The sequence below is a fragment of the Erinaceus europaeus genome, chromosome 5 (assembly GCF_950295315.1).
Source record: "Erinaceus europaeus chromosome 5, mEriEur2.1, whole genome shotgun sequence".
In the NCBI taxonomy this organism is placed as follows: domain Eukaryota; kingdom Metazoa; phylum Chordata; class Mammalia; order Eulipotyphla; family Erinaceidae; genus Erinaceus; species Erinaceus europaeus.
The window spans coordinates 87,724,478-87,740,857 of NC_080166.1; the positions used below are offsets into that span (position 1 = coordinate 87,724,478).

Sequence of the window (16,380 nt, forward strand, 5' to 3'; positions counted from 1 at the left end):
CCCCTTCAATTTCTTAATGTAGAATATCTATCTGCAAATTGATGGTTGAGGTAGTTTTTTTTTCCTTTTGCTTGCCATTAGGGTTACCACTGGGATTCACTACCTACCCTTTGGATCTGCTGATCTTAGAAGCCATCTTTTCCCTTTTATCTTTTTTACAGAGACAAAGAGAAATTGAGAGGGAAGGTGGGGAGAAAGAGGGAGAGGTCAAGGGATATATCTTCAGAACTGCTTGACCACTTAGGAAACTTCCTTGCTACAAGGCGGGGTCCAGGAATTTAAACTCAGCTCCTGCCCATGGTAACATGTGCCCCCCACAGCTGCACCACTGGCTGGCACCCTCTGGCTCTTAGCATACATACTCTTTGCAGTTCTTGATTTTTCTCTTCAAGTTGCCCTTCCAGATGCCGCATCCTTTCCTCAATGTTCCCATGTCTCTCTTCAGCCTGTTAAGAAATGGGAAGAACATACCTGAAGCATAAGATCTGATGAGCACCTTCCCTCTAAACAAATTGAAATAAAATGTAAAGCAAGCTACTACCAACTGCAAAAAGGTATTTTCTCAGAAAAGAAACTTTCTTTACACAGGCAGCTGAACAGCATTGCTTGAAATGTGTCAGCTACAAACGCCTGTCCCATCCAAAGCATCAGCAAAACTTGGAGTTTTTTTTTTTTATGAGCAATGAAATCAGCCAAATGTAACATGCAGACTGTGCATGGTTTGAACACAAACCTGCCATTGTCCAATCGTAAGCTTCTGAAGCACTGAACTGCACAGATGGTCGATTATCAAGAAATAAAAGTAAACATCATTTCCACAAATGAAAAAGAAAAACTTAGATGGAGTCTATTTAGCAATAGAAAGTAAAGTCCAGTAGGACTACCTTCCTACGTATGGAGATCATTTCTTGTAGTTTAGCTTCCATAACATACTGATAATCATCGGATGAGGTAGAAGAGGTTGGATCAGACTAACGCGTCAAGGAAAAGGAAAGGGACAAAATTGAAAAATCAGAACTGAAGAGACCGACACAGAACAAGAGCACAGCACAGAATGCTTAACAGAAAAAAGTGTGACAGCAAATTGAACACTTCAATAGACAGAGTTGTGTGTGGAAAGATCTCTACAGATATCAGGTGAACACAGTGCAGTTAATGATCACAAATGGGTAGTAAAAAAACAAACAAACAAACAACCACAGTGAAATGCTCAAAGACCACCACCGATGCACCGATGGAAGGTATGGAAGGTTAGTGAAGGCATGGAAGGCTACAGAGTGGGTTGGTGCAACTCCAAAAGAGTCCTGTGGTAACTGAAGTCATGAAGAACCCAACAGAGAACAGGCCTCTTGTCCATGAGTGAGCTTCTGCCCTTTGACTTGTCTTATCATACTGCCAGGTAACACAAACACTGCGTGTCTCTACGTGGAGGAGTATGCAAACAAAGGGAATGGCTTGGGTGAAATAAATCTAGGCTATTTCTTAGAAACCAGCTCTACAGAGATCAGAGAACATGCTAAAGCACGGGGCTCAATGATCAGGAGTCTCCTCCAACTCAAGCAGGTTCGCTTCCTTAGTACAGACAGTCAGTGAACAACATGACTTCTGGCCTCTGGATGGATACTCAGTGTGGCTGGAAGGTCCAGGGCCACAGTGGGGACTCTCTAAATTTGTAATCTACAATGACAAGGATCGAGAGTTCTCAAGTTGTCCAGCTGACGACCAGGCTGGGAAAAACAGGAAGGCTTACTGGTCAGCCAGGGAATGGCAGTCCCTGCCTGTCTCTGCCTTGACTCGTTGCAATGGAAATAAAATGATACCCTACAGAAAGCAGAGAGCTCAGTGCCTCTGTTACGGGGCCACCCAGCACCAAGGGTGATTATGGGTCTGGGGACTGGAGTGGGCGCGAGTTTAGTGATTGTCAGGGTGTCACAGATGCAGGGCAGTGAACACACAGGCATTGCTGACCGCAGAATTGTATTACTATGTTATACACAGATGACATACCAGGTGACAGCAACACTTTAACAAAAATCATCATTATTCCAGTGGAGTAATATTAGAGAAAGGAACCCTATGTAAGCATTACAAATGCCAGCTCTAAAGCAGGTTCTATTACAGTTTAAAAGCTCCTTCTAACACAGTGCCACTTACTTTATGCAAATAGTAGACCATATATGAAAATAGCATGCAGTACATGAGAACAATTAGTAATCTGCTCAGACACTGGTTCTTAACAGACCCCAACATCATCTACACAGTAAACATTTAGCATTTCCAATCTGATGTGATTATGCAAATTATAAAGTTGACATTTTTATCTGGTATGATTTTCTCTCTAGTGTTCTCATTTTATGGGGGGGCGAAGAAATACCAAATAAGCAATTTCTCTCTTTTATCTTTTTAAAAGGTCTGATTTTTTCATTTGACCCTTTATTACATTTATTTATTTATTGGATATAGACAGCCAGAAACTGAGAGGGAGGGGTAGATAGAGAGGGAGACAGAGAGACATCTGCAGCCCTGCTTTACAACTTGTAAAGCTTTTTCCCTGCAGGTGGGGACTGGGGCTTGAAGCCAGGTCCTTGCACACTGTGATGTGAGCACTTAACCAGGTGCGCCACTGCCTGGCTCCAATAACCAATTTTTCTCTCCAAATTTCCAAGCAGAATCAACACAGTAACCTGACATAGTCCTCAGATTTTATAAAATAGTTCTGAAATATCATGTATCATGTACAACTCAATTTAGAATATAGTCATTATGTCCAAATTCCATTGGAAGTATGCAATCTACATTAATCAAGCACTCTGTAGTTTCTTAGAGTTCATTGTAACAGGATATTTACAATATTAAAAATAATCAAGTGTCGATTCAAGGTAGTCAAGGCCTGAACACTTCAACTTCCAAAACCGTCTTTTCCAAGACACAAGTGAAATTCAACAGGTCTTGAAAAACTCCTACCTGCTTCCACCTTAAATATATATATCATACAAAACATGGTGAAAAAAAATCTTCAGGTATTGGTGAAGAATTTTGTCATGTTTAAATCATGATGTCACTGCTTATATGTTGTACTGATACTAAAAATGAATGAGATGCCCTATGTAATTCAAGACGAAGTATGTCTTTGCTGAGGGGATATGCATTCTATTAAAGTAGTCCACATTGTATATCATAAATTAGAGTCCCAACTATTTATTAGTTGTGTATATATTTCCAAAATCAAATTTTCAGTTTTGCCCAAATACATGAACCAATATTTTTGACTATGGCATTAAAATAAAGCTTTACCCACTTATCTGCATGATTACAACATGCACCCAAGGAGTAGAGATGAAAAGGAGGTACTTTTATCAATGACAGAATAAATCCAGATGTTATTTAAGAACAAATATGAAACTCATTGCATCACTACTGATCTATGCTTATCTGAGCATCCCAAAGACTTAAGCTTAAGCAAGTGGTGTAAACACAAGGGTTTCATAAAAATAATATGCTATTTTTGGTTTTCTTTGTTGAGTTATGGGACTTAATTTTCATTCTTTAATGTGAAACAGCAAAATTTCAAATTAACATGTTTTAGAAGACACAGAGGCATAACTGATTCTACAAAGAAAATGCATATGTTTGGAAATGGAGACAGCTTAAGGAGAAAAGAAAAAGTTAATTAAAGAAAGTTAATTAAACTGTTTAAAATTAAATAGTTGTCAAAAAATAAAACTGGAAAAATAGGTAGGCCTAATAATATGGTACTATTAAAAATACCAGTGAGAATGGCCTATGTTTAAGCAGAATTTATTTATTACTTTTTTATAGCCACCAGGCTATCACTGAGGCTCAGTGCCTGAACAATAAATCCATCTCTCCTGGTAGCTTATTTTTTCTCCCTCCCTCCTCCCCCCTTTTTAAATTAGATAATACAGAGAGAAATTGAGAGGAAGGATGAGATAGACAAAGAGAGAGAAAGAGAGACACCTGCAGCCCTCCCTCACCATTTGTGAAGCTTCCCCCACAGGTGGGGAGCAGGGGCTTGAACCTGGATCCTCATGAATGGTGAGGTGTATGCTCTACTGGGTGGGTGGACCCACACACAGCCCTTAGCAACAAGTTCTGGGGCAGGGGTAAACCAAGAAAATTATCTTTAGTGCAAAAATGAATGAATATGTCTGAGTCTAAATAAGTAAATGGGAAAATATAGATGACTTAAATAATTCAAATACTTTCTTCTATTCTAAATCAAGCATGCTTGGGCATATTTACTTTTAAGGTTCCTGAAGCAAATATTCTAGTTTAAATTATTTTTACGCTCATTTTATCAGCAGACTATTTTTTAGAAGTCCAATGCGCTATCCATTGCGCCACCTACAGACTATTTTTTAAAGGGTCAATTATTTGCTACTTTTTCTTTTCTTTCATTGTATTTAACAAGACAAGAAATGAAGAGAGGAGAGGGAGAGAGAGACCTGTAGCCCTGCGTTGCCACTTATGAAGTGGGAGTGCACTGGGGCTTGAACCTGGGTCTTTGTGCATGCTAGCCTGTATTCTCTACTGTGTATGCCACTACCTGGCCCCTTATTTATTAAAATTTAAATTGTACTTCTTTAGGAGAAATGACTGACTGTAGTATTTGATTAGGATGACAAGGATTCTTTTACACTGAAACACACAGAGATGATGATGATGATGATATCTAATCTTCCATAAACTTCATTCAGTTGAGTCAGATATACATGTTATCCTTGTTATATGAAAAACTTAAATGTGCACATCTTAATGATACACAGTTTTGCCAAAAAGGAGATGGTAAATGCATCTTTTCTTTTTAATTATTCTATTTATTTCCTAGTTGATTATTGGATATTTATTCCCTAATTGATTATTGAATATAGACAGAGAGAAAATGAGAGGGGGAGAGGTAAAGAGGGAGACGGATAGAGAGACATTTGCATCCTTGCTTCACCACTTGTGAAGCTTTCCCCCCCTGCAGGTGAGTACTGAGGGCTTGAACCTGGGTCCTTGCACACTGTAATGTGTGCACTCTACTGGGTGCACCAATGCCTGGCTCTGTAAATGCACCTTTACCTTAGAAACCACACATTCCCATGGTTGTCACAGAAACTTGAGCACACAGCCTGAGGATGGAGCCTGGCCCAATCTGACCAGCTTTGTCTAGCATGTTCCAGCATGTCATAGACAACCACCTTTTCCAGTGCTTGCCACCTCTACTCTTATTTTGTTAAATATGCATTCGCCTTTTTACTGCTTGCCCTTGTTGAACCCATAACAGATCATCTTCTGTTTCCTTTAACTCTTGATTTTTGCAGGAAATCCAGTATGTATGGCTGCAGCAGTCATTTTTAGAATAGTATGCCAAAATCTGTAGTGGGCAGTTCACCTATCTATCTTATGCAATTCTCTCCTGAGCCTAGAAAACTTAGGACTTAGCAAGCCTTAACACAAACACCTGGAATGTCCATGCATCTTTGAATTTGCTGTAAGTAATCAGTTAGGCAGGTGGTCACAACAGCTCACCGGAGTAAGTGTGTCTAGTTTGCCAAGTGCAGGACCCAGGTTCAATCCCCTCCTCCACCTCCTTGGAGGAAGCTTCAGTGCTGCAGGTTCATTCAGTCTCTCTCTCTCTCTCTCTCTCTCTCTCATCATTATCATTCCCAAACATTCTTTCATTGGCAAATACAACTTTTATTTCAGTGACCCACACATTCCCATGAAGCAATGCCCTTTCCCACTGACTGTGAATTGAGAACAATCCAGCTAACATCACACAGCTGTAAAATGCTCACACATGCAGATCCTTTCACCAACTAGTGACTGTCATGGGGCAAATGCTTTTGAACATTTTCACATTATGATTGCCACTTTAATAGGTTCTGAGAAACTGCAACTATTAACACAACTTTCTGACTGTGGAATGGCTCTAGACTTTATTCTTCTACCAAGCTGACTTTCAACTTCTAAATACTTTTATATTGTAATCAGAAAGCAATCAATTTCATATGATATTGTTTGTTTGTTTATCTGGCTTGTGGTAGTGTGGGGGATTGAACCTGGGACGTTAGATCCTCAGGCAGGAGAGTCTTTTTGTATAACCATGATGTCATCTTCCCCCACCTACATTTATATTTCTAATAGCAATTTATGGGAGACATATTGACTTGTATGATGGATACACATACTCAGCTACCAGTCAGGTGTTCACAATTGGTATCATTGATAATATGCATATAGTATCCTATGAGAATAACTATATAATTATGTGGAGATAAAATTTTTGTTAATGTTTAATTATGTAAGGGAATCATACCATCCATCCATCCATCCGTCAATGAATTATGTCAGTGTCAATGGGATATGCATAATGTAAGACTGATGTAAACAACTGACCACACAGAAATGAGTCAGTTCAACTTTCATGGTGTGGAAAGCAATCCTTGTAGATGCCCTTTAGAGTTCCCATCATTTCCTTAATGGAACCGGGACGGGTTCTTATAAGTGCAGTACCTTGGTTAGGGCTGCGATCCTCTGGGCCAGCTCAGCCTCCACCTCAGGTAAGGACTCAGCTTTCCTCATGGTCTGTTGCAGCTTCTGCTCAGCCAGTTCCAGCCGCTCCTGTAACTGTCTGTTCTTCTCTTCCATCTGGAGTGGAGATTGAGAAAGAGAAGCTTAAAGAGCCACGGGAAGAATGGCAAAGGCCAGGCAGAGGAAGCTAGAGCTCTAACCTGCCTTAACGACTTTAGACCTGCTGCTGCTTCCCTCTGTGAAAGCTGATAGCTGTCCTTGGGCTTCATAAGGTACTTACCCATATTCCCTGATGAAAATTCAGCACATTAACAACAACTATAAAGTTCATATCGATGTCAGCAAAAAAAGAAGAAAAAGGAGGAGAAGGGGGAAGAAGAAGGGGGGGCTGGGTGGTGGTACAACTGTTTGGGGGAAGGTGTTACAATGCACAAGGACCCAGGTTTGAGGCCCCAGTCCCCACCTGCAGAGGGAAAATTATGTGAGTGGTGAAGCAGGGCTGCAGGTCTCTCTCTCTCTCTCTCAGTTTTTGGCTGACTTCAATAAATAAATAAAGACAATAAAAAATAAGAAAAAAAGGAGAAGAAGAGAAGAAGGAGGAGGAGAAGGAGAAGATAATGAAGCAGTAGTAGTAGAGGTAGTAGTGGTGGTAGTAGTGGTGGTAGTGGTGGTGGTGGTAGCAGTAGTGGTAGTAGAAGAAGTAGTAGTAGAAGAAAATGAAGTAATGGTAGTAGTAGAAGTAGTAATAGTAGTGAAGAAGTAGTAGTAGTAGAATTAGTAGTAGTAGCATTAGTGAAGAAGATGAAGTAGTAGTAGAAGTAGTAAAAGTGATAGTAATAGAAGAAGTAGTAGTATTAGAGAAGAAGTTGTAGCAGTAGTAGTAGAAAAAGTAGTGGTAGTAGTAGAAGTAAAAGTAGTAGGATAAGTTGTAGTAGTAGTAATAGCAGAGGTAGTTCTAGGAATGGAAGTTGTAGTAGTAGAAGTAGCAGTAGAAGAATAAGAAGTAGTAGTTACAGTGGTGGTGGTAGCAGCAGCAGCAGCAGTAGAAAAAGTAGTTGTAGTAGTAATAGATATAAGTGAATCTAAGCTTGTACAAATAGAAGAAGCCTGGACAAGCGGAAAGTGCAGGGCTTCAGATGTGCTGTGATGGCATACTATAAGAATCTCACCACTAGGACATCAACCAGTGGTTAGGAATCCAGGTTCTAGGAACACACATGGCAAGTACATTCTGAGAAGAAACACATAGCAAACATGCTAGGCTGTGTGCATTAGAGCCACATTTCAGCAGTGACGCGCTCTTGGGAGACCCCGTGCAGCCACACAGGCAATGATTCAGTGAAGGAGCTGTGGTTCATTCGTCTGAAACACACTTCTCTCTTAGTGGTAGGGAGGAAGAAAAAGGGGGAGGCAGAGCAGCACTCTGGCATATGTGAAGAGACAGAAACAGCAAATGATCATTATTCTGAAAAGCAACGTGAGCACATTCTTTTTTTTTTTATTTATTATGGATAGAGACAGAGAAATTGAGAGGAGAGGGGGAAGAAAGGAAAAGTGACAGAGAGACACCTGCAGCCCTGCTTCACCACTTGCAAACCTTTCCTCCTGCAGGTGGGAGCAGGGGCTTGAACCTGGGTCCTTGCACACTGCAATGTATGCTCAACCAGGTGTATCACTGCCAGTCCCCCTTCATTATTCCAAAAGTTAAATGGCACACAGTTGGACGCACTGTACACTTCCAAAAAGGTCGGTAGTAGGGATGGTCTATCCTAGTTGTGACACGTTCTGGGAGGTCCCTGAGGACCCACACGGACCAGAAGGAGGCAAAGCAGAGAAAGGGCACCTGCCGCAGGACGGCCTCTTTGTTGGCCAGCTCGTTTTCCAGTTTGTCGTTCATGTCATGTATGGAGGTAGATTCTCTCTGAGCACTGAGGTAGCGCTTCTCAAGGGTGGTTATCCTCTCTTCCATGTCTTCCTTCTGCGCCATGGCCTGTAATCAAACCCATGGAAAAAAAAAAAGAATGTCAGACACCACAGGATGTATCATCTCACTTGAGTAACAGGAAGATGTGAGAGCTGCTGTTTTCATTTATTTCATCTCATCATTTCATTGGGGGCTGATGGATTACAGCACAGTCCTTGACACTTGGATACAATTTCTTTCTCCTTCCCTTCCTCCCTCCCTCCCTTTCTTTCTTTCTTTCTTTCTTTCTTTCTTTCTTTCTTTCTTTCTTTCTTTCTCTTTCTTTCTTCCTTCCTTTCTTCCTTCCTTCCTTCCTTCCTTCCTTCTTTCCTTCCTTTCTTTCCTTCTTTCTTTCTTTCATTCTTTTTGCCTCTAGGGATGTCGCTGGTGCTTAGTGTCTGCACTATGCTCCTGGAGGCTTCTCTTTAAATTTTCTTATTTATTTTTTATTTTAATGTATTTATTTATAAAATGGAAACATTGATAAGACCACAGGATAAGAGGGGTACAATTCACCCGCTGAGCTCTGTATCCCATCTCTTCCCCTGATAGCTTTCCTATTTTTTAACCCCCTGAGAGTATGGACCTATTTGTTGCTGCTGTTGCTGTTGTTGGACAGAACAAAGAGAAATTGAGATGAGGGGAAAACAGAGAGGGGGAGAGAAGGAGAGACACCTTCAGACCTGCAGACCTGGGGAGCCGGGGGCCTGAACCAGGATCCTTTTGCCAGTCCTTGTGCTTAGCACCATGTGCACTTGACCCGCTGAGCTACTGCCCACTCCCCACCCCCGGCACAATTTCTCAGCTGTCCTTGAGTATGGTCATGCATGCGCTCTAGCAACCCAGTGCTCCACTTCCCGGCCCCCAGGAATTTCCCATGGACCAATTATGAAAGCTGCACAGATGACTTACATTTCACTGATCTAATTTCCTTTCCTCTCTTTCTCTCTCTTTCTCTCTTAGCAGAGCACTGCTCAACTCTGTTTTATGGTAGAGAAGGAGATTGAACCTGGGATTCTGGAGCTTCAGGCAGGAGTGTCTCTGCATCACTGGTATGCTATTTACCCCCACCCAGTTTCTCTCTAATGTCCCAAGGCTATCGTGTAGAGAAAATGAGCCCCTTTTTCTTCAGGTGAGGAACTGGAGGCTTAGTGAGGTGAAGTGATGGACCCGAGTTTTAGGAGATACCCTCCCACCAACCACCAGCAGGAAGACTTAGAGTCAGTCGGCCTGGCTGCAAAGCCTGTGCTGCTTCTGTCCTGAGAAGCTTTTCAAGTCAGTAAGATGCAGCCAGCTATTCAGTGATACAAGTTATAGCATTAGAAAATACAGCTGTGGGCAGGTAGACACCATCATGATTATGCAAACAGACTCTCCTGCCTGAGGCTCCAAAGTCCCACTTTCAATCCTCACACCACCATAAGCCAGAGCAGGGGTCTGGTAAAAAGAAAAAGAAAGAAAAGCAGCTGCACTGTAGACACTCTGTGAAGTCTTCTGATTCTCCAATAAATGAAAAAGATGTGAGAAGCATCTCAAAAGTCTTCATGTCTTTACCCTCCGTGTCCCAAACTGCTCTGATTTCCCTAAATAATAATGTATTCACATTAGCACTCTAGTGCTGCAAAACCATCTCCATGGCAAAAGGGTCCTTCTGCATCCCTACACACACAGGAGCTACACCGTGTCCAAATAAGAAAGACTTGTTGGACTAATGAAGGGAATGATAAGGAATAGGAACAAAAAGGACCATTGAGTCAAAAACTGGGTATGCTTTATGTGGGAGGAAAGTATCCTATATCTTTTTCTTTTAAAAATATTTTTGTATTATCTTTACTTATTGGATAGAGACTGTCAGAAATCAAGAGGAAGGGAAGACAGAGAGGGAAGGAGACAGAGAGACACCTGTAGCCCTGATTCACCATTTGCAAGGCTTTCCCCCTGCAGGTGGGGACCGGTGGCTCCAACCCAGGTCTTTAAGCATTGTAACATGTGTGCTCAACCAGGTGTGCTACCACCCAGCCCCTAAAGTATCCTGTCTCTAAAATGAACCACCTAATATATTTTATTAATGGCTTCATAATTTACAGGTGGACTTGTTAATTTTTTCTCATTAAGGAACATTTTTATCTTAATTTACTTTGATTTGACTTTTGTCTTGAAATGAGATATTATTTTTTAACATTAAAAAATAATACCCCTGTCCCTAGCTTTAAAGAATTACTCATTTATTTCATAAAAGAATGAAACAGAGGGGCCAGAAAAATAGCTCACATGGATGGTGTGCTGCTTTGCCATATACACAACACCCAGGTCAGAGCCAGGCTCCACTGCACTGAAGCTCTGGTTCTGTGGTGTCTCTCTCTCTCTCTCTCTCTCTCTCTCTCCTTCTGTCCATGTCCAAGAGAGACAAACAGACAGACCAGAGAAATGTTCTGACATCTGAGATACCCAGGACTGAACCTAGGGTTCAGACATTCAAGCCCTTTGCTCAACCAGGCCAGGTGAATTTAGTCCGAGCTGTTGTCTGCACTGATTGTGGGCCTGCAGAGCAGATGCTGGGACTGAAGATGGACACCACAGACATGACAGTAAGAGACAGGCAGAAGCCTAGGCCTCGGTGCTGGTAACGTGTCTGTCAGAGCTGCAGTTATTGAGTGCCGTGGGGTGATGGACGGAAAAATGAAGACTGACATTTCAGGTAAAACGTCTCTTTCCTAAAACACTTGGAAAGTGTTTGAACAAAATAGAGAAATCTACTAATATGCACAATAGCTTGAAGGTAGTCTGGTAAAACTTTAGCTTCCACAGGAGAAGACCAGGAAACTTACAAAATCAGTCAATCTCATACAAGATGTGGCTTTCAATGTTTTCATTAGCTTGGTTACTAGCCAAGTACTGAGTGATTCTAAAGAATCAGAATTTTAGGAGCCGGGTGGTGGGCACCTGGTTGAGGGCACTTGTTATAGTGCACAAGGACCCAGGTTCAAGCCACTGGTCCCCACCAGCAGAGGGAAAGCTTTGTGAGTGGTGAAGCAGGGATGCAAGTGTCTCTCTGTCTCTCTCTTTCCCCTTCCCTCTTGATATCTGGCTGTCTCTATCCAATAAATAATGATAGTAAAAAAAAATTTTTAAAAAAGAATCCAAATTTTCTGTGAAGCTTCGAATCTATGTTTGGCTTTATGGATAAAACTAGTTTCTCCTGCTAAGTTTCTATTAAAAGCATCTCAAAAGTGATCAATAAATAAATACATATATATGTATTTATTACTTGAAAGGTCTGATAGTGAAATTTTTCAATTTGCTGTATCAAATTACTACAGTTATATTTACATGATATAATGCAAACATAAACCTCAGGTCACAAGATAGTTTAATAATGAAATATAATTTCATTATTAAAAGATAATTCCAAAACCTAAATTTCATATTGAGATAATTTAATCTCTACATTTTTCCCATTATTAAGCAGAACTTTCCAAAAAGAAAACTTTCCTTTTTTAGAATTTCTAAGTGATACACAGAGAACAGATATTGCCTTGACTTCAATTTATATTTTTAGCAACACAGCCTGCCTCTCCCACATGAATCACTGAGTAGGAAATGCACTGTTACCAGAAGGTGAGAGGGAGGGAGGGAGACAGGAAGGGAGGGAGAGAGGGAGAGAGAGAGGAGGAGAGAGAGAAGGAGAGAGAGGGAGAGAAGGAGAGACAGGAGAGACAGCAGGAGAGAGAAAGAAGGAGAGAAGGAGAAAAAAAGGAGGAGGAGGGAGAAAGGGAGAGAGAGGGAGACAGGCAGCATCACTCAACTGCTCAGGATGTTTCCCCTCTGCAGATACTCCACGTGCTGGCCTCAGGCTCAAACCCTGTCCTCATGGACTGCAGTGTGGATGCTTTACCTGGTGAGCCATGCCCTGTCCCAAGACAACACAGGCAAGGAAGTCTGATGAACTGGGTCATGAGAAAACTGACAGAGCCAACACAAATGTTTGCTAACTAGTGATGTGCACAAGGTAGATAAACAGTTAAAGGTAAGTGATTAGAAAGCTGCCCAGATGAAAGGGGACAAAGCCACAACATCTATTGCCCACCAATCTCAGTGATCTTACATTCTGAAAGTCTCACCTCAGCAGATAAGATGCTTATACAATGTTACATAAGACAGCTCCTAGTCTCTTTTACAGCTGTCTTCCTAATTAAACAGAGGAATCTATAGAGATAGAAAGGTTCCCATATTCATGCACCAACATTCATATTCATGGAGACAAAGCAAGATGAGATGTTATATCATAGTTAGAATGAAGCACAGAACTCAGCATTGGAGGACCAACCTGACTGAGCTCATGTTACCATGTGGAAGGACCCAGGTTCAAGTCCAGGGCTGCAGGTGTCTCTCTCTGTCTCTCTCCCTCACCATCTCCCCTTCTCTCTCAATTTCTGTCTCTATCCAGTAATAAATAAATAAAAATATTTAAAAAAATAAATATTTTTATATTTGGGCCCCTTGGAACATATCTAAAATAGACTTCTAGATTCTTCCCACACAAAGACCCTTAGTTCCAACTGTTCTATTCTTACCTTTAGGTTCCTGATTATTAAACAAATTGTCCTGCTTTATATCTTACTGCCTTTCATCCACCAAGTTGCAGGCACTACCATGATGTGATCCTGACTTCCCTGAGCAGACGACCTGACCAATGTGTCCTGGAACCCCACCTTCCTAGAGCCCTGCCCCACTAGGGAAAGACAGAAACAGGCTGGGGGTGTAGGTACACCTGTCAACACCCATGTCCAGTGGAGAAGCAATTACAGAAGCCAGAACTCCCACCTTCTGCTCCCCATAAAGAATTTTGGTCCACTCCCCCCCAGAGGGATAAAGAGTAGAGAAGCTTTCAATGGAGGGGCTGGGACAGGGAACTCTAGTGGTGGGAACTGTGTGGAATTATATCCCTGTGATCTTACAGTCTTGTTAACCACTACTAAATCACTAATAACAGTAAAAAGAGTGCATAGGATGAGGGAGAGTACCTCCAGGCCACATTCTGGAAGCAGAGCCTGGAAAGGTGATGGGGCACTTACCTCCCTGATGTCCCTCTGGTATTTTGTGTTCATTTCTTCAGTTTTGATAAGGTCCTTTCTGGCCGTCTCAGCTTCCTGCTCTACCTCCCCAACTCGGGAAGACAATGCGGCTAAGCGCTCTTTCATCTGGGCCATTTCATAGTTCTGTTTCTCCAGCAGCTCCTGGAGTTCTAAGATCTGACTCGTGTCCTCCGTGGAGTCAATGGAACCGTTGGACAGGCGCTGCCGAGAGGGATACAAAGTAGCACTTAGCATTGGACTCATCCTTGGCTTAAAAGCCAGCAAGGAAAAGAAGTAGAACTTAAGGCAGTTTTCCCCAGTGAGAACAGGAACTTGAGTAAAGCTAAGTTTCTTTTTTTTTCCTTTTTAAATGTTTTTATATTTATTTATTTTTATTTATTTCCCATTTTGTTGCCCTTGTTGTTTAACATTGTTGTGGTTATTGATGTTGTTGTTATTGGATAGGACAGAAAGAAATGGAGAGAGGAGGGGAAGACAGAGAGGGGGAGAGAAACACAGACACCTGGAGACCTGCTTCACTGCCTGTGAAGCAACTCCCCTGCAGGTGGGGAACCGGGGGCTCAAACCGGGATCCTTACTCCAGTCCTTGCATAAAGTTAAGTTTCTAAGTAAGCTGTCCCTAGGTCTCCAAATATAAAGGGAACTCCCATTTCTTTTTTTTTATATACCTTTTAGAATTTTTTAATTTTTTATTATCTTTCTTTATTGGATAGAGATAGCCAGAAATCGAAAGGGCAAGGGAAGATAGAGAGTGAGAGAGACAGAGAGACACCTGCAGCCCTGCTTTATCACTTGTGAAGATTTCCCCCTGCAGGTGGGGACCAGGGGCTTGAACCCAGGTCCTTGCACACTGTAATGTGTGAGCTCAACCAGGTGTGCCACAGCCTCGCCTCTAAAACTTTGTGCAGTTTTCTTTTTCTATTTATTTATTCATAATTGGGTAGAGACAGAAAAATCAAGAGGATAGGGGGAGAGAGAGAGAAAGGGAGAGAGACAGAGAGTCACCTGCAGCCCTGCTTCACCACTCATGAAGCTTTCCCCCTGCTGGTGGGGACTTGGGGCTCAAACTCAGGTCTCCTCTCCTTCTCTCTCTGTTTCTCTTTTTTTTTTATAAAGAATCTTTTTTTAAATTAATTTATTTATTTATTCCCTTTTGTTGCCCTTGTTGTTTTATTCTTGTAGTTATTATTGTTGTTGTCGTTGTTGGATAGGACAGAGAGAAATGGAGAGAGGAGAGGAAGACAGAGAGGAGGAGAGAAAGATAGACACCTGCAGACCTGCTTCACCGCCTGTGAAGCGACTCCCCTGCAGGTGGGGAGCCGGGGTTCGAACCGGGATCCTTATGCCGGTCCTTGTGCTTTGTGCCACCTGCGCTTAACCCGCTGCACTACAGCCCGACTCCCTTCTCTTTCTTTTTTAAAATATCTTTATTTATTTATTAGATAGATACAGAAAGAAATTTAGAGGGGAGGGGAGATAAAGAGGGAGAGAGACAGAGAGATACCTGTAGCCCTGCTTCATCACTCTTGAAGCTTTCCCCCTGCAGGTGGGGACCAGGGGCCTGAACCAGAGTCTTTGTGCACTGTAGTGTGTGTGCTTAACCAGATGTGCCACCACCTTCCCCCATCCTTTTTTTCTTTCTTTCTTTTTTCTTTTTTTTTTTACCAGAGCACTGTTCAGCTCTGCCTTTTGGTAGTGCAGAGAACTGAACCTGGGACTTTGGAGCCTCAGGCATGAGAGTCTCTTTGCAGAACCATTATGCTACCACCCTAGATTTCTCCACTGAGCTGTCAGCTCAACCACCCTCCATGCACACAGCCCACACAGTGAGGGCACTTTTGGAGTTTTAATTCTTTGCACCTGAGCCTTCCTCTTTGGGAATGGGCTGCCTAGATGCCAGAATGACCTGTGTCTCTAGAGGCCCTTGGCCCAGTCAATGCAGACATTCAGCAATGAAATCAGACCATAGGTCGGGAGAAGTGGCCACTAGGCCAGGAGTAGAAGAGAGAACACGGATGGTGCTGCCAGAATGCTGGTTTGGAAAATGTGCATTTTTCCCAGCAAGATATATATGGCTTTACTTATGAGAATCGCTGGCAAGACAGAAAACTCTCACTCACCCAGCTGAACCAAGCCATGTAGGAATATGCAAACACACTTTCACACACTCCTCTGATGTATACTAAAAAGGTCTTACTTTTAGGATATTTATTTATCTGTTTTTTACCTCCAGGGTTATCGCTGGGGCTCACTGCTGGCACTATGAATCCATTGCTCCTGATGGCCATTTTTTCCATTTCATTGGACAGGACAGAGAGAAATTGAGAGAGAAGGGGAGATGGAGAGGGAGAAAGACAGACACCTGCAGACCTGCTTTACCACTTGTGAGGTGTCACAGGTGGGGAGCCAGGGGCAGGAACCAGGGTCCTGTGTTTAGTACTATGTACACTTGACCCAGTGCACCATCTCTCAGCCCCCTTTTATTTATTTATTAATGAGAAAGACAGAAGGAGTGGGAAAAAAATCCAGACATCACCCTGGTACATGTGCTGCTGGGGACTCACCTCAGGACCTCATGTTCAGTGCTCTATTCACTGAGCCACCTTCCAGACCACTCACTTACTGATTTTTTTTATAAGAGAGGTATACAGATAGAAAGACCCAAACTCTGCCCAGTCCTGTCATATGGTGGTGCTGGGAATTGAATCTGGGACATCAGAGTCTCAGGTATGAAAGTCTTTGTGCAGATCCATGATGCTGTCTTCCCTGCAAGGACTACAG

The 16,380-nt window shown here is 42.2% G+C and overlaps 1 protein-coding gene across 1 annotated transcript in view; it reads right to left on the reverse strand.

Moving 5' to 3' along the window:
* Window positions 1-16,380, reverse strand: part of LOC103108300 (liprin-alpha-2) — a 430,491-nt gene that overhangs the window by 115,133 nt on the left and 298,978 nt on the right. Inside the window, 5 exon segments of the mRNA XM_060191502.1 lie at window positions 363-446; window positions 885-971; window positions 6,523-6,657; window positions 8,384-8,530; window positions 13,579-13,800. Coding sequence (XP_060047485.1) covers window positions 363-446; window positions 885-971; window positions 6,523-6,657; window positions 8,384-8,530; window positions 13,579-13,800 — 675 coding nt within the window.